The sequence below is a fragment of the Ammodytes marinus genome, assembly GCF_949987685.1.
Source record: "Ammodytes marinus genome assembly, chromosome: 9".
Lineage (NCBI taxonomy): Eukaryota > Metazoa > Chordata > Actinopteri > Uranoscopiformes > Ammodytidae > Ammodytes > Ammodytes marinus.
Window position 1 is genome coordinate 18,328,416 of NC_137213.1, and position 26,709 is coordinate 18,355,124.

Genomic DNA, 26,709 nt, shown 5'->3' on the forward strand with positions numbered 1-26,709 from the left:
TAAGCTATAATAAATCATTTGATAAAAATATGACACATTGAACAACCTGGGGTTCACAGGTTGACAGAGTGCAGTGATACAGAGAACTAAGGGCCATCAATCTAATCGAATTCCAGCAGCAGCCTGCACTGTCACAAGACCCTTCCTACTTTGGCACAGCTGCAGGCCCTTCTGGTTGAGACATCCAATACCAGCAGTTTAAAGAAGACACATAGGAATAACAAATTTAAATTCCATCAAAGAAAAAGCAGATGACAGCATCCCTAGGAGAACTGTATTCATTTGAATGTAACCACTGCCCCACTCCCCAAGGCTCTTCACACGGCTCATTTCTACATGGGGTAGCTGTAGTAGAGAAAGTATATTGAAGATGAAGGTTCTTTTTCTCACAATGGGCCTTGGATAGGAATCCAAATGAAAGAAGAGAAACAGTGGCAGTGAAATTGAATGGCAATAAAATATGTCTACTGGTGTTCTCCTTTCATAAAAAGAAAAAAGTAAAGACATTAGGACTAAAAAAAAAAAAGTTGCTGGAGTCTGAAAAGGATCCTTTCAGCACTGTTTTTGTTTATTTGTGATCAAACTAGAACCTGGTTACAATGTTCATCTACTGAGCTATAGCTTTCATCAGGCACACAAACAATCTGAACTCTGAACTTTGTGTCTACAAAATGGCCAATGTCCTGTGGCAGTAAGTAACAAGTGCTTTTTTGTTTCACACCTTCCGAACCCAATGAAGGAAAAGTGAGCATCAAAATTTAAACAGGATGTCTGAAAACCTTTCCATATAATAAATATAAATACATCTGAGGTTTTCCTACGAATTGTGAAAAGGACATGACAAAAATAGCTTTGTTCTCAAACTCAATGCACTCGCATAAATAAAGTCTAATAACATTAATTACAATAGTTATGACAAACCTTAAGCTTCAGAAAAACCAAAGTATGCTCGGCCCCTTTGAAATGTAAGGAGTGGGCATTTAAAACAGGTCTAGTTTACTTCTATCTTCACAGTAGACGCACGTCGTTGACACACCTATAAGAAGACATACTTATGAACCATGCCATGCAAAGCACGGGGTAATAAGTACAATCTAGAGATGTGTCAAAAGTTACCTTCGGACAATTCATTTCTTTGGGGTTAAAACTTGACGGGGTACTCAAATTCATGAGATTGTTATTGTAATAAACAGCCGATAGGCTTTAAGTTTACAGTTTTGCTTTTGTTAAAATGAATTAATGAAAAAACTGATCTGATATGTTTCCTTTAAAACCTCATTCACAAGCATATTTTTCTTTTACTGCAAAAAAATATGAATTATTTTGAAAATTATGGGCAAATGGTTCATTTATATTAGAAATATCACTACAGTAGAACATTTTTTATATGTATAATGTGTAAAGTTGTATTTACTTGAAAGCTGCTAAATATGGTAGGAGATCAAAGAAACAATTAGATTGCCCCGGTTAGATGATAGTTCAACCTTTTCCATATTTATAATTCATTGATGGCTTTGTCCTGAGAAAATGAAAAAAAAAAAAAAAATGAAATGGAGGAAGAAAAAATAATCTACAGAGTGTGACGGGAAAACGGAGGTCTAAGCATATTGGTCAATGCACACAAAAGTAATTTAAATTCCCAGCCGTGGTTTATAAATATGTAGCCTGACAGGCTGTGGAAGAAGGATGATGATGATACAATGGGGGGGGGGGGCAAAAAAAAGGAGAAGCCAGGCCGAGAAACCAAAGAGTCGGAGCTGCATCTCTACGGAAAGCAGGAGCAGAAATAAATGGATAACAAAGTTCACTCCATGATGGTTCTGTAGATGACAGGCTCGATGAAGTCCCCTCTGTACTTGGAGTTGATGACGCGTTGCCTTTTGGAGTTCTGTTTGACTTCAGTCTTTGTGAAGATCTCGAAGCGCATGTCAGACGCCACCGACTGAGAACAAAACACAACACGGGAAACGGTCATTAAAGCTAGTTTGTGCTACAGATATCTCACATACAATAACCTTGGGCTGTTGGATATGGTTAAATACAAATGTTCATGTTAAAAATGATCAGTGGATAATTATCCTGATTAATGCCAAATCATTATTTCTTTTTAGTTTCAAGGCTGATTTTTGTTCCCGAGTGAAAGTTAAAGAAACCAGATGGTTAATTAGTTTAAATGAATTTTGATAGTTTGCTGCTGGGAGGTTCCAAGAACAACACTCAATTGGGACAGTCATTTCTTATTTTGGGCATGTTCTAACGGATGAAAAAGGTTTGTAGTGCTGTCCGTTTAAGATGGAACGTGTCTTCGGCACAGTTTTTTGTTGGATAATAAAAAAATATATATATTCAACTACAGAAATATACAGTCCCCTCCAAAAGTATCGGAACGGTGAGGCCAATTAATTTTTTTTGCTGTAGACTGGCAACATTTGGGTGGTGATATAAATATGAGACAATAGATCAACATTTCAGCTTTCATTTCCAGGTATTAACATCTGGATCTGATACACAACTGAGAAGATATCATTATTTGTAAAGGAACACCACATTTTTAGTAGAGCAAAAGTATTGGAACAGATAGACTGAAAATAAATTTAAGTGAATAAGACTTAATGTTTTGTTACAATCCTCCGCTTGCATCAAGCCTGTGACCCATTGACATCACAAAACTTTTGCATTCTTCTTTTGTGATGCTTTTCCAGGCCTTTACAGCAGCCTCATTCAGTTGCTGTTTGTTTTGGGGGGTTACTCTCTTCAGTCTCCTCTTTAGCAGGTAAAATGCATGCTCTACAGGATTTAAGTCTGGAGATTCACTTGGCCGGTCTAAAACTTTCCACTTCTTGCCCCTGATGAACTCCTTTGTTGTTTTTGCAGTTTTTTTGGATCATTATCTTGCTGCATGATGAAGTACCTTCCAATCAGTTTGGTTGCATCTTTCTTTAAATTGGCAGACAAAATGTTTCTGTAGACTTTTAAGTTAATTTTGCTGTTGCCACCATGTGTTACTGTGTTGTTGTCAAGATGAACCTTTACCAAAGTGATGGAAAGGCTAACGTTTGGAGAAAGAAAGGATCTGCTCATGATCCCAAACATACAAGCTCATCTGTGAAACACGGTGAAGGCAAAGTCATGGCTTGGGCTTGCATGGCTTCTTCTCGGATGGGCACATTAATCTTCATTGATGATGTAACACATGATTGCAACAGCAAAATTAACTCAGAAGTTGACACAAACATTTTGTCTGCCAATTTAAAGAAAGATGCAACCAAACTGATTTGAAGATCCTTCATGATGCAGCAAGATAATGACCCAAAACACACTGCAAAAACAAAAAAAAGGAGTTAATCAGGGGCAAGAAATGGAAGGTTTCAAACCGGCCAAGTCTATCTCCAGAATTAAACCCTATAGAGAATGCATTTTACCTGCTAAAGAGGAGACTGAAGAGAGTAAACAAACAACAACTGTAAGAGGCTGCAGTGAAAGCCTGGAAAAGCATCACGAAAGAAGAATGCAAAAGTTTTGTGATGTCAGTGGGTCACAGGCTTGAAGCAGTTATTGCAGGCGAAGGATTTGCAACAAAATATTAAGTCTTATTTACTTTAATTTATTTTAAGTCTATCTGTTCCAATACTTTTGCCCACCTCAAAATGTGGTGTTCCTTTACAAAGAATGCTATCTTCTCAGTTGTGCATCAGATTCAGATGTAAATACCTGGAAATTAAAGCTGAAATGTTGATCTATTGTCTCATATTCATATTTTGGTGTCAAACCCAAATGTTTCTAGCCTGGAGCTACCAGACCATCGTACTTCATTTCATTTGTACAGAAGGTCTGGAAGTGCTGTAATTGGCAAACGTTCACTCACTTGGAGGCGGGTGTCTGTCGAAGTTTAAAACTATTGGATCTGCCCAGTGCCACTCTGGATTAGCCAACCAATCGCATCACGTTTGGTCGTCACGTGTGTCATGAGCCGGCTTTTGACGGTGCGTTCCAGTTGGACAGGGAACTCGGAAATTTCCGACTTCACTACATATTGTAGTCTATGAATCTACCGGTACCTGGCAACGAACTTGCTAGAGCCTAACGTTTAGTTATTTGGATGAGAAAGGTTGTAGGCGTCCATACTTTCGCGAGCAGATGCACTGGACCACAGACAGGTCGGAACTCGGAACTACCAAGTCGGAAATCTCCTTCTTCCGAGTATAAAGGAACGCAGCATTCAACTGAAACTGGAGCGCGACTTCGACGTCATCGTTCTCAGCCACTCGCTCTGTTCGCTGATTGGACGACTGTAGATTCTCCGGCTAAAGCTGGGAAATGCACTGTACACCCAGACTGACTACTGAAGGGAAAATGAAATTTGGCCGGAAGTAGGCGGGCGGGCGGAGCCAGGCTAAAATGTTTCCAGTCTACAGCAAAAATAAAGGAATTGACCTCAATGTTCCAATCATAGATAGTAAATAATATGGATGTAGCATCCGGGCTGACCTCAGTTATTCACACAGCATCCAATAATCCTGGTTTGTGCACGTCGCCATTTTGTGAGGGGGAGGGAGATAGCTGACGTATAACTCCGAGGCAAAGTGAGCATGAAAGTGAGGGACAACGGGCGGAGAGCTGTCACTCAAGAGATCGCGCCAATACATTTTAACCTCCAAAAGAATAAAAACTAGCGTGGGCCAAAAAAATTCACCCCCCTCAGTGTTGTCATGGAGATATGACCTAAACATACAGACTAAAATGGTTTCGTGGCCCAGGCTGTAAATAGGTTTAATAATGCTGTGAAAACGGCATGTTTAACATTGGAGTCAATGAGAGATGGCTGTCTTCTGCTCCCAGCCCCCAGTGGCACTTCCTGGTTACTACAGTTGTGGTCACTTCCTTATTGGATGCTGGTAAAAATCGCTGAGGTAGGGGCTTGGTTCCAATACTTTTTTTTTGGAGGGGACTGTATTTGGTTTATTCATTTTTATAAATGAAAATCATATTGAGCTTTTTCTCCCGTTTGATCACCCAGCACTAACATTCTATAGGGTTTTATTAGTCATACCTAGCAGCATTTTCTTAGATTTAAAAAGGTTCAGGGACCCTTGAGATGAAATGGGTGTTTCTAAATTACCAATCGTGACTTGATTCTTTTGGGCAGATCCTCTTCTAGAGTGTAGATGTCTTCTCTCTTGAGAGAGATTTGTGATCCATCCTCAAACTCCACCTGATTGTACACACACACACACACACACACACACACACACACACACACACACACACACACACACACACACACACACACACACACACACACACACACACACACACACACACACACACACACACACACACACACACACACACACACACACACACACACACACACACACACACACACACACACACACTGAAATCATTAATACACAGATAATGTGCTTGAAAATTCAATTCAACACCATAGAAGTGTATGAACGCTGATTTAAATAGCTATTTCATTGCATAATCATTTAACTGTTGCACTCAGTCTTTTTTGAAACAACAATAGTATAAGCCACTGTTGTCACATTAGTACTTCCCTTTAGGACATCACATATTGATGAGCAGGCTTGTGTATATTTAACATGTCCCAGTGACTTCAAACAAAACCAGTCAAACCACATAAGCCAACACACACTGAGTGAGTCCTTTTAGATAGAGTGTATGAACGTATTGAATTATATGGGGTCCTACTGTAAACAACTAGGGGTTGTGTCTATAACAGCACCCCACAATATTTAGTAGGATGTCGGTGCTAGTGAGACAGAAAGAGCAAGAGACTGATAAGGGGAGATTTACCAGGTACATAGGGATGGAGTGTGACGCTACAAACTTGGCTCCATATATCAACCCGTCTGTCCATTGCACTTGAACAACGTCACCTTCGGCGGGTGGACCAAGATGGACACAGTCTCGGTTCTGGAAAGAGAGAGAAAGAGTCACTCATGCTATGTATTAGATCTTTAAACTTTCTAAAAGGGAAACTTAAATTACACAAGCTTATATCTACCTATCTATCTTTAAGTCTCACAAAGTTCTTCTACTTTATCTCTTAAAGGAATAGTTCAACATTTTTGCCTCACTCTGCTGCTCAAGAAAAGGTGACAGAAACCGTTGCTGTAATTGAGCATGCATTTTTGATGTAGAAATGGTCCAAGGTTGCTTATTTCTAAATAAAAAATCCATGCACAGGTACAGGAACAGTTTCTGTCACCTTTTCTTGAGTGACGCAAACAGCTAGAAATGTTGAACTATTCCTTTAATATTTTTTCACTTGACGGAGTAAGTATTGTTGTGAAGCAATTATTTTCACCTGGATGTCCTCTGGGAAGAGATTGTCGCTGTAGGAGCCGTCGTCGAACACAACCTCGTAGAATGTGGCCGTTGTCAGTTCCACCACGTCACTGTGGTAGTAACGGCCGTTTTTGTGTTTACAGATTGCCTTCTGCCCCACAGCCAGCTGCCGCATTGAAGCCTTGTTGCGCTAGGAGACAAGAAACTGAGTGTTACTCTTCAAAGCTTATCACTTCTACCGGCGCATTAGAGATAAACGGCTGTACTGCAACCAACACCACAAGTCTACAACGATAACTGGGGGCGGGACCTGATAAGCCTTTGGCTTCTTCCGTCACCCTTCGGACAACACAAAGTATGATGTATGATGTGAAAGAGATAATTGTGTATCGTGTGGAATTGTCCGAAAGAATAATAATAAAATAAAAAATAACTCAAGCTTGGATTAGTCTACTATTATGAATGAAACAATACTTGGTCAGTAATGTGGCCTTATGAAATGATTCTGTTCTTTGACTAGTGGTAAAAAAAAAATGGAAAAAAAACTTAAGCATGACAGTGGAGGATTCACATAACAAGCCTGGACTTGTAGTCACATAGCTCAATACCACAAGAGCAAAAGACAGACCCAGGTCATATTTTAAGCAGCATGAACATGTAGAAAGGTATGGATCACCATGGTAGTATAGTAGCTTAGGCAAAAAAACTGTTCTCCAACTTACACTGTGCTTCATGGCTGACTAAACCAGTGCTCGAAACCAGTGCAAAAGTAATTAGAAAGTCTTCAAAAATATCCTGTTTGTCAGAAATCTACAATAATATGAAGAGCGCTAAGATGAGTGCATTTATATAAAAATAAAGATGCATGTTTTGTTTTTGCTGTCAGTGAACCCAAATGCCTGAAGAAAGAACAGTACATATCTAGGCAGCAGGATTTTTAGAATTCAAAATATATGTAATCTCTCATTTATATAAGTTTTCAGACTCTTTATTCAGTGCTTTGTAGAAACCCTCTTGGCAAAAATAACCGCTTTGAGTCTTCTTTGATAAGTTTCAACAAGCTTTGCACACCTGGGACACCATGTAGCCCGCCAATATATATTCAATGAAAAGGAAGAACGTAACACCTTAAACAAAGAGCTTCGAGGTAAACACTCAACCTATCAACTGACTGCAGTGTGCAGCTCCAATGAATTTCGTTGCACAATTCTGAAAGGATGACAAAACTAGGTATGGCTTATGTTGGTAGCCTTCCTAACTTTTGACAGTGGAAACTCAAATAATTGCCTGCTCTACCAAACCAAACAGCTCTCTTATTTATTACACCCTGACCAGACCTTTATACCCGTCCCCTGACTAGTTAGTTTAGTGCATTTGTGTTTTCTATTTTTCTTTTCTTTTTTTTCTCTGTACATAGGCTGTACATTTGTATATCCGTTATATATTTGTCTAATGTGAGTCATGCTTGTGTATTTGTTATTTGTCATTTGTGCCTTTATTCCTAGTGGGGCCTCTTGGACCAGATCAATATTGTAAATAAGAAACTGTTCTTAATGTTTTATCTGGAAAAAATAAAGGTTAAATTTAGTGACCATCGGGTTCTGGGTCATCTCCCTGATGGAGGCTCTTCTCGACTGCTTTCTCAGTCTTGGGGGACAGCCAACTTTAGGAATTGTCCTGCTGGTTCCACACTTCTTTAATTTCATACTTTTTGAGGCCACCGCCCTCCTGAGAACACTCAAAACTGGTTTTATATCCTTGCCCTGTCTTTACCTTGCCAACATTTTATCTGGGAGGTCAACGGAGGGACTTTGTTTAAAAAGCAAACAGGATGCACCAGGCGGCAATTGGTCCACCATCTTTAAACTGATTTTGAATACATCTGTAAATTGAGAGGTGTGAATTCTTTGTGAAGCCACTTTAATAGAATGTCTGAGTGAGCTTGTTTGGCCCTGCTGATTATGCCACCTTCCCTGCTGTAGAAACTGATACTGACCTCCATGGAAGTAAACTTTCTTTACTCAATGAGGAACTGAGAAAAACAGAACCCTGCTCTCTTCTGTTAGCATTTATATCCTTGGTGGATTAATATACTATCATAAATAAACTATTCAAGCAATATGGAAGAAAAAAAATTTCATCAGCCAAGAATACTCTCAAAAATGAAAAGAATAAAGTTGTCTGCTTCCCACAACATGCATATCAGCTCTTAAAACAGAAAAAGTGCTTGTAGAAAAATTAGCCCCTGACAAAACTAAAAAAGTCAAAGGGCGCCAAAATAATGTGACCTTTTGCACTTAAAGCCACTACGAGTAACATGGCACGTTGGCGTCCCCTTTGAACAAAAGCGGTAGTATTTTTACGACGCCCGCTGTTGCAAAGCTGTTTTGTAGCTCGTGCCAGGCGCGTGAGTGTGAACTGAGAAGGGAGCAATATAGTGCATGTCCGTGTGTTGAAAGTGTGAGGTCTCTTTTCGGCTCCGTGAGAGTGATTTTGACACTGCATGAACTAATGCCAGTCACTGCCACACGCACCTGATTGCAATGAGTTGATGCAGCAGTGTCACCTAACTACTCTCTCTCACTCACGGAGCTGAAAGATTACGTGTCCTCACAGAAAGCGAATGAACGAGAGACGGCAGTTAGTATGGATCACGATGAGGTAATGTGTTTATGTTGTTGTAAATAATTACTATTTCAGATAATGGTTATCTGATGATGGTGAAGCAAAGCAAACTTTGTGTTAGTACCAACCGCTCATTCATTTAGGAGTAAACACTGCAGTCTAGTTTCGCTCTCGTGAAATTGTATACACGTTGCTTGGCAACGCCCTCGTCCCGCCCGTAGCCTCCCTTTTAGCTTTTCTTCATTGCATTTTCTTTTTTTTCTTTGATGGTTCAGCCCCGTTATCAGTCATTATGACGACAAATAACTGTCTCAAACAAGGCTCCCGCTCCCCTTCCCTCACCTGGAGGGATAGGCTTCTCAATTCACGTTGCGGCGCCACACTGAAATCTGCGACCAATACGGATATGTGACCATAGAGCTTGCACGAGCGAACCGAAAATCGGACTGGGTGTGCGACCAGACCAAAAGCAGTAATAAAAACTATTTAAAAACGTCTTTCTTTGCACTGATGGTCTCGTTTGCTGTTAAAGGTAATTTATGATTATCAGAGGAAACATGAGGCCAGAGCCGGCCCGAGGCATAAGCGAACTAAGCGGCCGCTTAGGGCCCCCGACTGCCTGGGGGGCCCCCTAAAAAAAAAATAAAAAATTTTTTTTTTTTTTTTTTTTTTTTAGTTTGTGTGTTTGATATTAACATCATATTATGCAAATGTGAGTTATCATACAAAAAAAGGAATAAAATGTTTTGGTCTAGATAATTAATAGCCTAAAAATGTAATCAGTTCATCTGGGAGGAAATCCGAAATTATGTGATTATGTCACGTTCACATCCATGCACAGTGTGTATTGAGTTTATTTAAAAACAATTGGAAATGGGGCTGCCCTCAGTTGCCCATGCACTGTGTATAGTCTATAGCCTATTTCAGCCTTGTCTGTGGAAAAAAAGATACAGTAGCTGGACAACAGAGTTCTTCTGCTTCGTTCCTCACACTGCATTTAAATGCATTCATTATATTACAGAGAAATATGTCCCGTAAAAGAAAAAGAGCTCCAAGCCCAACCCAGAGGACCCTCCATAATATTTTATTTTATATTAATATTTTTATGGAAAATCCATGTCCTTCTTCAATAGCTTCTAATTCATCTGACCCAGTGTCTCCAAATTATTTGTTCACACAAAATTTCTCAGATTTAGCCTCTTAATTTTCCTCTCAAAGTGCACCAGATTCATGCATTTCACTTTAAAAAGGTTAAAAAAATCTCCCGGGGGGGGCAAACCCCCGGACCCCCCTAGGAGGGTCTGAATCTCGGCTGTCTAATATTTTCGCACAGCCGCACAGTGGAGGCACTAGCGGAAAACACTGGGTGTGTGAATGATATTTAACACAGATCTATAGTTTTAGCAGCGCTAACATTGGAGAGGGGCCCCCTAATCATATTTCGCTTAGGGCCCCCTGAAGGCTTGGGCCGGCTCTGCATGAGGCTGTTTAAAAGATATTTAAATGTTACTCGTAGCCGCTTTAAAGGTGAAGTTGTCGATACTGGAGAAATCAGTGAATATCTCCTCAGGCTCCTAGGGCTGGCCCGAATTATTCGAATTATTCGAATATCCGAGTATTTGTTTGTTAAATTAGTATTCGGAGCTCAATTCAGTATTCGGGATATTCGGGTTTTCTTTTTTTACATTTAAAAAAATAATAATTAACATTATTTTTTTTGCAAAAGTACCTCAAACTGCAACATATTTAGTCAGAAAATAATTTTATAAATTATACAACAATTGTAAAATACACATTAGACATTCATTTAATACATGATCAAATTATTTGAACTTTAACCTAGTTGGCCGCTGTCATGGCCGCTGTCCTTTCAGGTGATATCAGCTGTAGGCTACGTGATGTTACCAGAGCGAGGCAAACTAAAAGCGGCACTAAGCGCAGTAGGGAGAGAGAGATGGAGGAAGAATAGAGTATGTGTTCCTCTTAACTCTATACCACAACATTAGCGCGATTTTGGAAGGAAAAGTAGCCTAATGCTTGGCGTAATGCTAACGTTAGCTTACCTTAGCTGTTTGTTTACGTTCCTAATGCAGCGCTGCTATCGCCCATCATCAACAGTGACTTGCTTTGCTTGCATCATGGGAATAGGCGGTCAATAATGGATATAATATGGACACAAAAGACTATCAATATTGGATCTTTGTATGGATTTATAAATCGCCGAAAAGATGCACGTTCCTGGATGAATTGATAAGCTCCTGTATGGGTTACGATGGTGCGGAGGACAGCTGATTTGCAACGGAAAAACAGCTGTTCGCCTCCACGGGGAAAAAGTAAGGAACTCCGACTTTTGTGGGGTGGGTTTTTTATGTTTCTTATGTTTTGTGTGTTCTTTTTATGGACCTTGAGTTTGACAATAAAGATGATGATGATGATGATGATGATGATGATTTACTACCGTTCGAAAGTTATTAAAGCATCAACAAACTACGCAGCTTGCTGTCTCGGCTCACACACTTGGTTTCAGTGAGTACATTGGCATTATTAATGTTGGTTTGATGGTGTGTTTTTCTGGAACGAATATCCGAATATTCGCTCGGAAAAACCAACAAATACTCGAAGCCTGAAAAATGGCATTCGGGCCAGCCCTACAGGCTCCACTACCTGTCCCGTACTGTGAGTGTCCTCAAAGAATATACTGTCAATACACAGCCTAAGCTCTGTAAACAAAGGGTAGGTAAACAAAGAGGGCCCACCATAGCTGGCAACATGCCTGTTTTGCAGAGCCTAGGCTGTGTATTACATTTTTTTTCAGCGCACACACAGTACGTACAGGTAGCGGATTCACTGATTTAAAAAAACATATCATTATTTTGACAACAAGCATTTTCCAGAGCTGCAGACTACACCCTTAAATCCTCCCGTTACTGGTTGGTTACCTCGGGCAGGGCGGGAGCTTTGTGTCTGTGGCAGGTGATGAAGACGATGAAGGGCCAGTCGTCTGGGTGCATGAGGATACCAGCAGCTTGAGCACAGGTGGGGTGGAACGCAGTGGAGCAGCGGCCGTGGGAGCACTGGACACAGCAGCCCTTCACCTCCCTCTTCATCCGCTTCCTGCAGTATGCACACTTCTACCAGAGGGACAAAGACCAAACGCATGGATGTGTGGGAACAAAGGGGGTTGAGAGGAAAAGGCAAATGAGTGGCAGGTTGAAGCCAAGGAAGTACAGGGGGAAGGAAAAGGAGGAAAAAGGAAACAAGGCAAGTGGGGAGGATGAGAGAGAGACACGACAAAAAAAAAAAAAAGTTGTCAAAGGGTGTAAATGCCAGGCCAGGACCCAGACATGACACTGGAACACAGACACATTAAAAAGGGAAATTACATAACTTCCTTTTGACCATTTAATGCGGTTCATCTGACATCATATGTACATATTTTAGATGTACATCCCACTGATAGAGGTCCCCCTTTGAGATCAAGACCTATAACAATGGAGGCAAGGCCAACCATTGTGAACAAAGTCCAGCATTATTTCCTACAGGCTGTTTGTGATGTGACTCATGCAAGACAAAAGGTACACATATACTGGGTGCTGTCAGTAGCCTTGGTTAGCTGTGGTGTCTTATGAACATTTGAAAAGAAAATCAAAATGTTAAAGTTCTGTCACAAAAAGCAGCATCTATTGTTCGGGAACGTCCGGGGGCCAGAAGGCGAAGTGAAAATAAGTAGCGACATTCAACAGGTGCCACTTTAATTTCCCAATGGTGAAATGTGTATCCTCAGAGAAAACCGCAAACAAATGCCCTTAGATTACAGTTAACCAAGAATTAAAGCTGGGGTATGTGATTTCTGATTGGTCAAAGTTAACATGAGCTGTACACTTTGACCAATCAGAGCGAGGCTCCAATTCTCTGTTCTTATTGGCTCTCGGGACTGTCCATTCACTTTGGCACGACTTTGTTGGTGTAGAGCGTGTCAGGGAGGGACCATAGGGGAGGGACCAAAGAGAACTAGTGGAGCGGTTGAGGTATTTGGATTCAAATCTCTATCCCAACTGCCATTTTCTCCCCAAATCCTCCACCCCAGCTTTAATATGCGTAGTGTTTGACACATAAAAAAAAAACTTACCCGGCTAATAGTGGTATGAATATTACGTATATAGGTATAGGAATTACGACAACAGCGATATTTAGGAAAGGTTTTTGTTTGCGGCCACAAAAGCAATACGGCATTTTCTGTGCATTGGTGCATTTATTTATAACAATGTGCTTGAGTTTAAGTTATAAACAAAGCAAAGCTGAACAACTACAGTTCAATTGCAGGATAGTAGCACATCAACTCACAGGCTACAAAACAGGTCTGAGGTCTCCAAATCTAAATCGCTGTAAACCAAATGATAGCCGGGCTGCAGTAACTGAAGTGAATCTTACCAGTCTGAACCGTGGCATTGGGATTGCAGAGAGGTCAATGGGGCCCCGCTCGGTGATGTTGACAAAGCGAGCTTCCAGCACAGTGATGGCACAAAGCACATGAACCCATCTGTGTGAAAGGCAAACATAGAGTAGATTCAGGACAAACTGTTCGATTTTCAGGGTGCAAGTTTTCTAGAAATGTTTGAGCACGTAGTCAGCAATGTGGTTACACTATCTTCCTAATTAAACATCATGACTGGCCCTAACTACTGTTAGGAGTGCAAGTTAATGTCCAAATATGGTCCATACTTCTAGTAGTATTCCTGCAACATTCAAGAACATAACATAAAGTTTGGGACTGTTGAATGTAAAACATTGAAAAAGACATATTCAAAGATGAAATTACAGAGAAATATGTAATATTATTTAAATGGGAAGCAAGTGTTAGTCACCATTACTGAACACCAAAAAAATCCCCAAGCTTCCCCAAAGGCAACAAAGGTTCCTTTAAAACAGGACTGTGTTGAGAAGGGCTGGATACCTTGCCATAAAATAAGACAACAATCTCTGACAAATAATATAATATCTGAGAAAATTTAGTTTGCAAAATCACTCCGTTCTTACTCTCAAAAAGAGGCATAGTGGTACATTTCTAGGAACAATGGTTGTACAGTGAGGAAAATCAAACAAACAACGGACAAGGAACGAAAACAAATCTGGTGCACCTGGTGCAATTCAGGGCAGCAACAAGTTCACGTTAGCAAGTTACACATGCTGTTACACAAGAGCAACACCCCTCATCTGTGTTTGAGGGGAACTATATTAACACAGTACGTATATGTAGTGTTGAGGAATAAATTAATGCATTTTAATTGTCAAATTTAGATATTTACTCGAAAAAAATTGTTGCATCCCCAGTAGTAACCCATAGGATAATATTTAACAGACAATTATATGATGTAGTGCATTATTCTGAAGAACTAAAGCCACAAGCCAATCAAGATGGATGACTTGTGGAAAAATGTTATTTCTGTCTATAGGCATTTCCTGTCATTTAAACTGACATTCACTTACTGTGCCCTACACAGTGCGATGTTATCACGGGCTGAGGGCACCGCAAATGCACATGCGTGTGCGTGAGTGTGTGTGTGTATGTGTGTGTGAATTTTAAGCTTGAGGGGCATGATCCACCAGCTGGGTTTCAGCAGTAACAGACTGAAGAAACGGGCAGACCCACTATGACTGGGCTGTTTTGTAAACATCAGAAATCCTTCTTGAAAACTTAACATTCACAAGTTTGTGACTGTGACAATGAATTTGTTTAAATGATGTGTTATCATATGATTTAATTGCACATTAAAATATATGTTACACATTTTTAACATTTACTTTTCGGTTCTATTATGGAGAACAGTTAAAACTTCCATGACACATTAACTGAATGATACAACTTATAAATTGTCTGCTGTCATATCTTACTTGTCATTGTTGGCTCTCTGCAGCGCTCCGCCTCTCAAGGAACACAGACAGCAGTCCTTGAGGAAGAAACACAGACACAACACTGTTATTTAATGTTCTGACTGAATTATTTATACAAGGGATGGACAACCTGGACAATCTCCTCTACTGGATCACATGGATAGGTGTCAGCTATATAAAACTATCGCTGATCCTTGTAACTTATTTAAGTAATGCTTGTCTGACAACTGCACTCTCTTAAAGCCAGTTGCTTAAGTATTAAACTGTGTGCTATCAGTGAATCGCAGAGGTGCATTACTATCTATACAGCAGCCATACAATACAGGAACTGTGAGGCAGTAGGTGAAGAGAGCTGGTATGACATAAATAAATAGCTGATTTGGCTATCTAACAAAATCTGTTCAAAACTGCTAGCCACAAGTTTTAATCTGACAAACAGTTCTTTAAAGATGTTGACTCATTTAGATTCATGGTGTAAAGAAAACTGATGGGGACAGCCTGCGCAGTGGCTAGAAAATCAGTGACCTTGGCTGCTTATATTTCCATAAAATAAAACGCTATAATTCTTAAATAAATAAAAGAAAAATGAGAATCTTCAGCCGAAAGATTCTGAAACTGAAATGAAAGGTTCAGATTTCAACTTAAAACAAAATCAGTGTGAAGCTGAAGTTCATTGGGGTATCACAAAATGAACTATAAAGTGGAGCATTGCCCACTGGTGGTCAAAATGTGTCACTGCAAAATTGGGCCACATTCACCTCAAATGTCAAATCTTGCAAAGAGGCTTGGAAGGAACAGATACTTCAGATAGTTGCACGCAGAGGAAGGAACACTCGCACAGTCTCAGAATAAGACGCCACAGCACAGAGCCAAGCTTATGTGTGTAACAACAGCGAGACTACTACCATTGGGGTCCTGGTGTGGTACATAATAATCTATAATAAGTAAGACAAACTTTAAACAGACTGAGTCAGCCTTTCTTTTTTAACTTTACTTAATTTAAGTTTGTCTTATGTTATAACAAACTGGTGACAGTTAACCATCACTACTGGCCTGTCATATAAAGAGGTCACAGTTTCTTCAATATTCAACCTGTGTTATACTATAGTTTTCACTCTAAGCTCTTCCTAGATTACCTGTGTTCAGTATTTATCACCTGAAGCATATTGTCAGGCCACAGCATTAAATATTACCTGATGACATTTTTCAAGTTTTTCCAATTAAAATGTCCTTTTCCCACTGTGCTTGCTGTTGATGATTGGTGATGCTGGACTTCCTTATATTACTGAACAGTGAACAAATGTTCTATGATACTAAACAACGTGTCAAAGGGATACCACAACTCTGCTACTGTATTTTCTTGGTATAATGAGCACTATAAATGACTTGCAGATCAAATATAATGAGTAGGGGAGAACGGGGTTAGTAGGTACACTTTTTACTCTAGTAAGAATTGCTCATCGCCAAAACATCTTTCAATAGTCATTCCTACATTACATTGAAGCTTAAGGCGTTGTCTTGAAATGTGTGCCCTCTCATTGTAATGAAGAAGTAATTGACCATCAAAGACACTGACACATTGTGACAACCAACCCCGTCAAGGGGTCGGTTGTCACACACTATGGGGTTGTTTGTCACAATGCTACATTGATGGGAAAAACTTAAAAAGAAGGCAGAACTAAATTTGAAAGTTTAATTATAAGCCTACATAACTTAATGTATCTTAACGCAAAATGAGAAAGGAAGACGAACAGGAAACCCATATTAAGACCAGCCATTTAACAACATAAAAACAAGGGGCGCCCGTGGCGCAGTGGGTTGGAATTTCTTGCTAGCATCAAGGCTTACAACCATCTAACTAGTTAGCTGGCTAACAACAATCTAAACTATAGCTTTCCCTTCACACTTTTTAAGGGTAACAAGTGTTTTGTTATAAACCCATTGTGTAAAAGCCTAGAAGAAAAATACTGAGGAGCTAAATATTTTCATATTTCAATGAAAAACACAAAACGTACTCTTCTGTCTTACTCCAAAGAGGACTATGTAGGTGACCTCTGATCCCAATTCTGGACATTTCCGTACCAACATTTCAGAAACAGCGCCTTCTGGTGCCGAGATATAACGAATGTGACAACCAATCCGTGTGACATATAACCCTGTTCTCCCCTATGTACAACAACGTAGCCCAATGAACTAACCTCGGTGGTGGCATCGGCCTCGCAGCGGGCGCACAGCCAGTCGTCCAGCTCTGCTTCATCGCCAGACACACCATAACAACCTGCACAGGAACAGAAAGGAACATGTAACAAAGGATCTTTTCACAGTATTATTAGTGATGTTTTGCTGGTATAAAACATTTAAAAATACAAAAAAAAACTATCTGTGTTCAAAACATTGGGTCATTCCTGCATCAAATTAAATGAAACTTGTGTGAGGAGTTTTTATTTAATTATTTCTATGCTGAATATTGTATAGTGCCATGGGTGTGTCTGTGTTTAAGTAGTTGTAACAATATCCGTAGTGGTTAAAAGAATAACAAATGACCTGAAAATGCCAGATGTATTTCATTTAACAATCCCTGCAGTAGTGCTACATACTGTACTTCCCGACAGAAAAGAGGCTTACTAGTATGTACGCGGACGCAGCACTGAGCACAGCTGACCAGCCGACTGGCTCCATCCGGGCCTAGATAAGGGTTAGACAGTTGCCCCTCCCCACTGTCGTTGGTCTTGCTAGTCTGGGTGTTGAAGCACATTTCAGGGATGATTGGCTTGGACCACTGGCGGTCTCCTGGACGGTTCACCAACGTCACACAGGAACTCCCACTCATGGACTCGGACTTGAGAGGGGGAATAAATGGCCAGATGCTTGTTAGCATACTATTTCTAATAATACTTAAAAGAAAACCTGATATTTCCAACCATCAGTTAGTTCAAACTTGTTCAAAACTAAACATAGTTCAAACTCTGAAGTGGCAAATTAAATTCATGCAACATTTGTTTCACTTAAAAACTACAGTAACAAGCTATTCTTTAAGAATTATATAACTTGTTAGAAGGTAAAAAATAGTAATTAAAATTAAAATATATCAATTTCTAAAATAGATACATTTTTGCTCTTGCTACTACAGACTTTTTAATTGTTTTTATTGTTCTTGGTTCTATTGAAGGCCTTGCAAACTGATAAAACCATTGCACAACATCCATGAATGTCAATATTTAAGGAGCTATTGATAACTATGATACCACCTAATACAGACACTAAAGGGTTGTAATAATAACGTCAAATAACAGAACTTAATAAATGCTGGAAGTTTACCTCTTGATAAGTGCTGAAGAGCAGACAGATGGAGCAGTATGGGGCTTGCTGGCCCATGCTCCTGTTGTACTCTTTCTCTGCCTGAGGGTTATATGGCCGACACTGCCAGAGCTGGGTTAGCGGCTTTGCCCACTCCTCTTTCTCCTCTTCCTCCACCTCTATATCTTCATACATCTCTACAGAAAGGAATAAGAGCAGAGAGTTATGGTGAATAAAGGAGGAAGGGGGCAGTGGAAGCAATAGGATTTTGAGGAAGAGAGGAGTGAAATTAGGCCATGATAAGAAAAAAGTATTGGAAAATAAGACAAACTATTACTTTAAATAGAGTAAAAAGGTAAACTGGCACCACACAACAGTATGGCAATGAACTAAACAACTGCTTACCATCGTCACTGTTCATCTCTCGGAGTAGAGGGTGATGACGGGGCAGCTTACCCAGCTCTGCCTGCTGCTGTTGCTTCTTCACAACTGACTTGCAGTATGACTGCTCTTCTGACATCTGCTGGTGTAACACGTGTAAGCAATACTCCAAAACAGGGATTGAACTGTGTCCGTAGCAACGAACATGACATCAGTTGCCACATGAGGCCTATTGGGAGCTCTGTACTGGTATGCATTCATTTCCAAATAAAACATTGGGTGCATGGATCTCTTGCTAGTAGTCTGGCTTGACCACTTCAGCCAGCGTCTATTAAGCGCTGGCGTCGGCAAACAACGCTACGCCTCCATTGGCTGCTTCCCGGGGTTAGCCCCGCCGTAGATGATTGTGATTGGTTTAAAGAAATAAAAACAGGCCAGCCCAGTTTCCCCCCGAATAGACGGCTCTAAACGGAGTGCTTCCAGACCATACTACTTGCTGTAGTTTGGTCTGGCTTTGCGAGACTACTTGCTAGTGACTACTTACATAATGATTTAGAGCGATCACCTTCTTCTCATCATGCATTGGTTGCCTGACAGGAGCGGTTTCTTTCAGGATGATAATGCCACTATCCGCAAGGGGGCATTGGTTACTCTGTAGTTTGAACAGCATGAATAACATTGAAGATGTGCGGAAGACATTATTTGAATTATGCCTAATAGTGTAATTTGCCTCCAGAGAGAAATAACTGCTCTGTTAGTAGAATTAGAAATAATGATGAACTCAAAGAGATTAGTATGTCATCATCATACAAGGAAATGCACCAGTACAGAGTGACCCACAACTTATTTTAGTGCCTTCATGCAGAGTGCAATTTTGAAGGAAAGACACAGGTATCCAAGAACACTGAATATAAACTTAAAACAAGAGTATATTTGTTCACAGGCGTGCAAACTCATAAGCCATGAAAAAGGTGAGAAGTCCAAAAACAAACCCCGGCAGGGGGGTCTGGGGGCAGACTTTTACAATACAAAGTGTGTAGGTAGGCTATTTACCAAGAAAAACGTTAAAAACAGCTTGGAAAAACGGATAAAAATGCTGGCAAAACCAGCTTTAAATAAGACAGAAAATAACATGGAGCCTCAAATCAATCACACCAAATTCCCTTACAATAAACTAACTATTTATATTGTGGCAAACAGGATTTGCCTTATCTTTGCTACACAACCATCAATCACACACATAAGAATACACTCTGTCACCATAGTTAATCTCGTGTTCACGCACTCACACACGCGCACGCACACACACACCTCAGTCATGGGCAGGAACATAATGGTGCAAAATGGGATGATAATGGAGGAAACAGGTGAGTGTGTTGTTTCGCCGCTGATCTGCTATAATCACTACATTCACCTCAGGTGTGTCGACAACACCACGCACCATTCAAAAACCGTGAAAACAGCAATAGACAAAAGCACATTATTAACTTGAGGTGACACGTTAATCTGCAGTGACAATCCGCCAACCGCGGCCGTTAATCAGCACGCGCATAAATCAATGCAAATGGCTGTAAAACAACGGTTGGCAAACTCCGTGAATTTATTTAAAAAGTGATTCACATAAACCAAGTAGGCACATTAACACGGTAAAGTAATAGTACTGCGGCTGCGGCCCTCCCCCTCCCCCCCCAACGGATCTCCACGAATCACATAGATGGCCAATTTTGTTTCCAAAACGGCGAATTTCGCCGAAAGGTGACTAGTTTGCATGCCTGTGTTCAGGAGTGAATAGTGTTATGATGACACAAAAGACATGCATGCAACGTAGAACATACTGTGCTGAAACATGCATGATTGTGCACCAGTGTACAGAAAGCCAACAAGGACTAACATCTTAACATTTTATTTCATGTGATTGTATAGATGGTAGAGAAAAATAAAAACAGACCTTTCTCTTGTGTTTTGGGGCCTCCTCCACCTGCGTTCTGCACATCTCTTTGTGTAGTGTTTGAATTGGGGAGGTGGGCTGAGGCTTCTCCTCCTCAGCTTGATCCTCAAGGGGCTTTGGCATTTTAGGTTTATCCTGCTCCACAAGACTCTGTGCTTCCCATTCATTCTGTGCTACTTTGGTAGAAGAGATCTTGGCTTCTGGCTGTGTCTTGGCTCTTTCACAGCTCGGTGCTTTAGACGAGATCTGAACCTGTGTGTGTGACGGCGTGCAGCTTTTGTGTTGTAGATGACGGGGCTGGTGCTCTCTGGCATAGCTGTGCACCTGCAGCTGTGTGTGAGGCTGCTGCTGCCGCTGCTTTTCTAGCGTGTAGCTGTGCACCTGAAGAGTGTCCTTTGGAACCAGAGTCCTATGGAAGAGCAGGCTGGCCACACCCATTTTGCGAGCAGGTTGAGCGGCTGCTTCTGTCCACGTAGGCGCAGTTGAAACGGATAGATGACCGTTTCTGGCCTGGGACTGGGACGAGATGGCAGGTGCACGGGTCTTGGTGTAATGAGGGGGCCGGCCTACATCACTGCTAATTTGGGTCAAGCCCCTGTGAAACGGATCCAACAGGGTGAGTTTGGTCGGTGTGACAACCAACTTCGGTGGACCTGTAAATGAAATCAAAACGGCGTCTGTTTAGGAAGTGAGAGTGAATAATGGGTACCTTCAGCTGCCCCATAGGAAACTAGTAAAAGGTGATACACAGGTGTTATTACCTTTATTTTTCTTGCCATCTTGTGTGGTATTACGTGGGGGTATAAGGCTTAGTCTGGGTCGCTTTCCATACTGCACCACTTCCTCATCTTCCTCCTTGGGAACAACCTCCTCGGGCACCTCCAGACACACTCTGTGTCTCTTGGTCTCTATCCTCTGTGTAGCGCTGAGGGTTTACCAAACACACAGACATGGGGAAGATAGTTTGGACATAGAACAATTGAGCACAGAAGACCTTCAACTCAATTTACTAAACATCTTCTATTTCCCAATGCAATTATTATATTATTTCATTTGCTGGAAAGTGAAATCAGCGTGTAGATAGCGAACCTGATTTTATTATAGAACTTAGAACAAGCCATTTACAGGACATTTACGACTACGGTCAAATGTTTACCTTAACTTGAGTTTATGTTTTTTAATTGATTAGAAACAAAACTCTGAATTGCTTTGGAATAGCATCTGCTAAATTGTGTAAGTATAAAAAGGATATCGGGATTTCGGTTAGTTACTAATTAAATCAATCACAGTTCTCATATATATTCTTTTAATCACTCCACCATAGAAGGAATCTTGGTTAGTTTGGCCAATCCACATTCACTGATGCAAGACAAAAGTGCTACAAAGGCGTACAGACAAAGACATAGGAATGATGCTCTACAGTCACACATTGTCACTGGACTTTCCATGGCCGACAAACCCAAAAGGTGTTCCCAACACCACATAGAGCAACATAACTTGGGAGTTCTAAATCCCCCTAACTGCTTAACCATGTTACACTGTAAAGTATTAGTACAAATACAGTAATGGAATAGGACATTTTCTGTAGTGAATGACCCACCCCTTCCGCTCTCCGTCCTCTCCACAGCTCTCCATGGAGTTGCTGTTGTTGGTGATGTCATTAAAGGATTCTCCCAGGAACTCTTTAGCTTCTGGTGTGGGCCGTGAGTGATCAATGGGTCCCGTGTCTCTCCCTGCCAGCCACGTGTCATAGCGATCGGGCTGGAATTTCTTCACAAATACGTCCATGGAAATCTTCACCATGTCTTTACGGCATGAGCACTAAATGGAACAAAAATACAGTTACAAATATATATATATATACAGATGACAAAATGTTTACAGTTGATAGTTATAGTCCACATACAGTCCCCTCCCAAAGTATCGGAACGGTGAGTCCAATTCCTTTATTTTTGCTGTAGACTGGATACATTTGGGTTTAACACCAAAAGATGAATATGAGACAATAGCTCCTCAATAAAAGGAGTTCATCAGGGGCAAGAAGTGGAAGGTTTTAGACTGGCCAAGTCAATCTCCAGACTTAAACCCTTTAGAGCATGCATTTTACCTGCTAAAGAGGAGACTTAAGAGAGTAACCCCCTAACACAAACAGCAACTGAAAGAGGCTGCGGTGAAAGCCTGGAAAAGCATCACAAAAGAAGAATGCAAAAGTTTGATGATGTCAATGGGTCACAGGCTTGATGCAGGTATTGCAAGCAAAGGATTTGGGACCAAATATTAAGTTTTATTCACTTTAATTTCTTTAAAGTCTATCTGTTCCAATACTTTTGCTCGCCTAAAAATGTGGTGTTCCTTTTCAAATAATGCTATCTTCTCCGTTGTGTATCAGATCCAGATGTAAATACCTGGAAATGAAAGCTGAAATGTTGAGCTATTGTCTCATATTCATCTTTTGGTGTCAAACCCAAATGTTTCCAGTCTACAGCAAAAATAAAGGAATTGGCCTCACCGTTCCGATACTTTTGGAGGGGACTGTATAAACATGTAGTTAGACAAATGAATGTGCGTGTTTACATTCTTACTAGCATTCAAATTAGGTTATTGATAGTTTTTAATGCTGTGTCCTTTGGCGTTACTTACCAAAACTGCTTTCTTGCCGTACTCAATCCATCTCTCTGTGGCAAAGTTGGTAGATTCTGCACAGTTGTAACCGTGGTTGAAACCAGCATGATAGGCATAGGGGAAAGTTACCATGAACTCACCAGCCTCCTGAGTTATCTGAATGAGATGCAATGAAATGATTAGTGACTGCAGTGTAGACATTTAGCCTGTTTGGCGGGAACAAAGTAAATACTCCCAACTCATACCTTATCAAATGGAATGCCATACTTCTTCAGTATAGAGGGAGAGAGGAGAGTCATCTTGTGCCTCAAAAAGGCCTCACAATTTTGGGCGCTTCCAGGAAAAAACCCTTTGGGAAGACAGATTAGAAAGATGTTAGCGTAACAGGGTAGTTAACAGCCTCATATTATGACCATCTATAGAAAAAACCCACCGGTATCTTACCTTTAGCCAAACGCTCCAATCTTTTCCCATGCTCTGGTGGAACACAGTACCTGCACATATTCAATTGAGTCTTCTTAGTCACAGTAAAACACTTTTTTTTTAAAGCATTCTGGGATATTGGGTCTTGGATCAACATTCAGATCTAACACTCTTCAGATTAATATAAAAACAATGTAATGACAATAATTTGTAAGAATAATCAAAAGTTCCTGCATGGGATCAAGAAGATAACAGTTTGTGTCTTCACCATGATTTGGGCTCTCCAAAGTGCAAGTAGTTGATACTGTAGAGGTCCATGTCCTCAGTGTGCCATGCAAAGGTGGTCTTCCACATGCCAAAATATAAGTAGGGTGTATTAACACCCTCAATGGTGATGCCGCTTTCATGTTCAACGGTATCCAAAATGGTGTTTAGGCGGCGAATGTTCCACTCTTTGATATCCTACAGGAGCAAAGCAGATAAAACCAGATGAGCAATAATCAGTAGTATCAGCATCCCTGATGTGTCACCTCAACAGCTACTCATCCACCCATGTTATTGTCACTGTCTTCTATATTTCTTGGTGGGGTGTGAACTGAAATGCAATTTTGTTGTTCTGTAATGGTGCAATGACAATAAATCTGATTCTGATCCCTGATGAATATATAATAATATTCTAAACATCCACTCACAGGGTCATATAGACTTCCATTAACATCTGCTCCGTAAATGGGAGGGTTAAATGTCACATTTTTCCAGTACTTCCTTTCCAGCTCCTCAAAGTCATCGTAATGTGGACTACAGAACCTGTAGGCAGTCAAAATGGTTAATTAGTACCAACACCATAAAATGAGTTTAGCAGAGGATAAAAAAGTCAACGTTATTCCACTGTAGATGAAACAGAAATGACTTCAGAATCTTTTAATTGTAAGCTTAAAGCTTCTCACTTGTCACTGTTGGCAATCTTGCTGAACTCTTTGACGGTCATGGCCTTCTTCTGAATGTTGTATTGTGTGAAAAGGCCTGACTGGCCGGTCACCACCTGCTGAATGGGTGCAGGAATCACCAAATCGTCTATGTCGTCATAAGAGCCTCGAGGCTTCCATTCCTTCGGTGGGACAATCTTGGGGGAGGAAAGTTGTTAGTTGTTATTCTGTTATTTTAACACGGTTTCTTTTCAAGACTATTCACCAGCAAAGCTATGAATGCATTTTTCTGGGAAGCTTGTGTAAACATGTATGAAACACATGAAGGGATGGAAAAGGCAAAACAATGACATTATGTGCCTTAATGATTGCATATTAAAAACACACAGAAAGATAGATTTGTCAGATAGAATGCACACATTTGTCACAAATGATTGTACAAATGATATATATATATATATATATATATATATATATATATATATATATATATATATATATATCACCATCACCATTTTTGCTGCTAATAAATATGATCCCTTACACTACAATGGCTGTGAATAAGGTCTGTGTGAATGAACACATCAAATCAAATCAAATCAAATCAGTTTTATTTGTATAGCCCAAAATCACAAATACATTTGTCTCAGTGGGCTTTACATTTCATACAACATGCAATGGTTCAGTACTTACTTTAGCGAGCCCTGCTTTATGTGCTCCCTGGGACTCCACATATGCAATGTAACGTGTAAAGTTCTTGAATTCCTCCACAGTGGGGTAAAAAGTCATGATCCCCTTGGAACCATGGTTTTGGGAAACTGCGTCTGACGCCATCCCAAATCCCAATGGTTGCTCCTGTTGGATTTTGAATGACGAAATTGTAAATTTATGATATGACATTCTGATTAACTTCACTCTGATTTTAAATAAACACTATTAACAGTTCCATTATCTGTACTCTTATCACTGTAACTTTACTGAATAACTGCAAATCGATATCTCCAAGTTTTTTTTTTTAATAATATTTTAATAAAGTCATGATTATATAAAAATTTGTATTTTGGCACGTTTCTTTTTCAGGATTTCCAAAAGTGGTTGCTGACATTGACACTATTAGCATTACAACGTACCAAGTGTTTGGTTACCTGAGTAACTTCTCAAAACATCCTGAACCATTTTTATTTTTGACATTTAAAATGAACGCTCACAATTTGTACTGTTACTATCAGTGTTCTAAATAGCAGATCATGCATGTCGTAATTTAATTTGTGGTATTATCATAGACTGTAAAAAGAAAACAAAAATAGGGTTATTATATGCGACTGATGTATCTTGCGTTTGTGTAGACGTTTCCACTTGAGACCAGGTAAAGTTAGCAGGGGACAGGGCTGGATAGGCTGGAAAGCTATAACCACCGGTGATTGGTTGATACGGAGTCTCTTTAAATCAGCCTGCTAACAGTAGCTCGCTTGCTAAACCAGTAAAGAGACACGAGCTAATACCATAGACTGTAAAGCGTAAAGCCTAATACATAACGACTATGCAATGACATATAGCATAGCATATATGTTGTCGCTGGTAGCCTATATGACATATAGCATAGCATTGGCATAGCACATATGTTGTCGCTGGTAGCCTATTTACGTTCTATTTAGTTCTACTCACGAATATGACGTGCAAATTATCGTATAGTGTTGAGAGTAAACTTGCCATCATGTTTTCATGGTGTAAAAGTAGAAAATACATACTTGCTAGCTAGGTAGTTCACGCTAACACCGTGATGGGATATGACTACTTCCTGTAATACTGTAACCACCACTGCTACGTTACAGTATACCGAGCTTATTCGTACAGTGAGCCGTTAGCAAACTTGGACATATCTAGCTTTACCGTTTTCATTAGACTTTTTAAGTTACACAATGAGAGCAGGCTTGTTTCTTAAAGTGTCTTTCAACGAGTGTTAAAGTATGGGCAAAACAAACTGTAAAACTATCACACTCCAAGTCAGTTATACCTATTCCAGGAAATACACCACACCCGACCCCTAGCATCGACATTAGCTGCAGAGCAGTTCCGGCTGGATTAGCATCTTGAGTTGAGAAGCTAACAAATAGGCCAACTCGAAATTAAAACACTTACCGCCTCCTCGCGGTTGATTCAGAGGTTATTCCTTTGCGTTGTTATTACCTACTAATCAATAATTATATCAGCTCTGAACAAAAGTTAGAGAAGACAGCTTGCTAACTAAGCCCCCTGTGAGTAGATCACTATCCCCAT

General features: G+C 40.3%; 1 protein-coding gene across 2 annotated transcripts; it reads right to left on the reverse strand.

Annotated features, from left to right (window-relative positions):
• Positions 1-561: 561 nt before the first annotated feature.
• Positions 562-26,709, reverse strand: kdm4ab (lysine (K)-specific demethylase 4A-b). Of its 2 annotated transcripts, XM_080034337.1 has the most exons (23): positions 26,572-26,709; positions 25,126-25,287; positions 24,454-24,629; positions 24,199-24,313; positions 23,775-23,968; positions 23,528-23,577; positions 23,329-23,432; positions 23,102-23,239; positions 22,062-22,282; positions 21,223-21,386; positions 20,462-21,114; positions 19,058-19,165; positions 18,538-18,667; positions 18,154-18,329; positions 17,461-17,674; positions 17,034-17,113; positions 14,836-14,891; positions 13,375-13,483; positions 11,883-12,074; positions 6,338-6,508; positions 5,824-5,943; positions 5,120-5,212; positions 562-1,942 (listed from the first exon to the last, which is right to left on the reverse strand). In XM_080034337.1, the coding sequence occupies exons 2-23, from the start codon at positions 25,264-25,266 to the stop codon at positions 1,805-1,807; spliced, it is 3,543 nt and encodes a 1,180-aa protein (XP_079890463.1). In that variant the 5' UTR covers positions 25,267-25,287; positions 26,572-26,709; the 3' UTR covers positions 562-1,804. The 2 variants fall into 2 exon arrangements, with proteins under 2 accessions (XP_079890463.1, XP_079890462.1); XM_080034336.1 differs by lacking the exon at positions 19,058-19,165 and having other exon boundaries at positions 18,538-18,652.

What these genes read in the sequence shown, in the direction of transcription:
- kdm4ab (XM_080034337.1), bottom strand. Translation starts at nt 25,266, where the DNA reads ATGGCGTCAGACGCAGTTTCCCAAAACCATGGTTCCAAGGGGATCATG. An exon ending in TTTGGAGAGCCCAAATCATG is followed by an intron (nt 23,578 to 23,774) that starts GTGAAGACACAA and finishes GAATATGTGCAG; the next exon opens with GTACTGTGTTCCACCAGAGC. An exon ending in ATTGGAGCGTTTGGCTAAAG is followed by an intron (nt 23,433 to 23,527) that starts GTAAGATACCGG and finishes GTCTTCCCAAAG; the next exon opens with GGTTTTTTCCTGGAAGCGCC.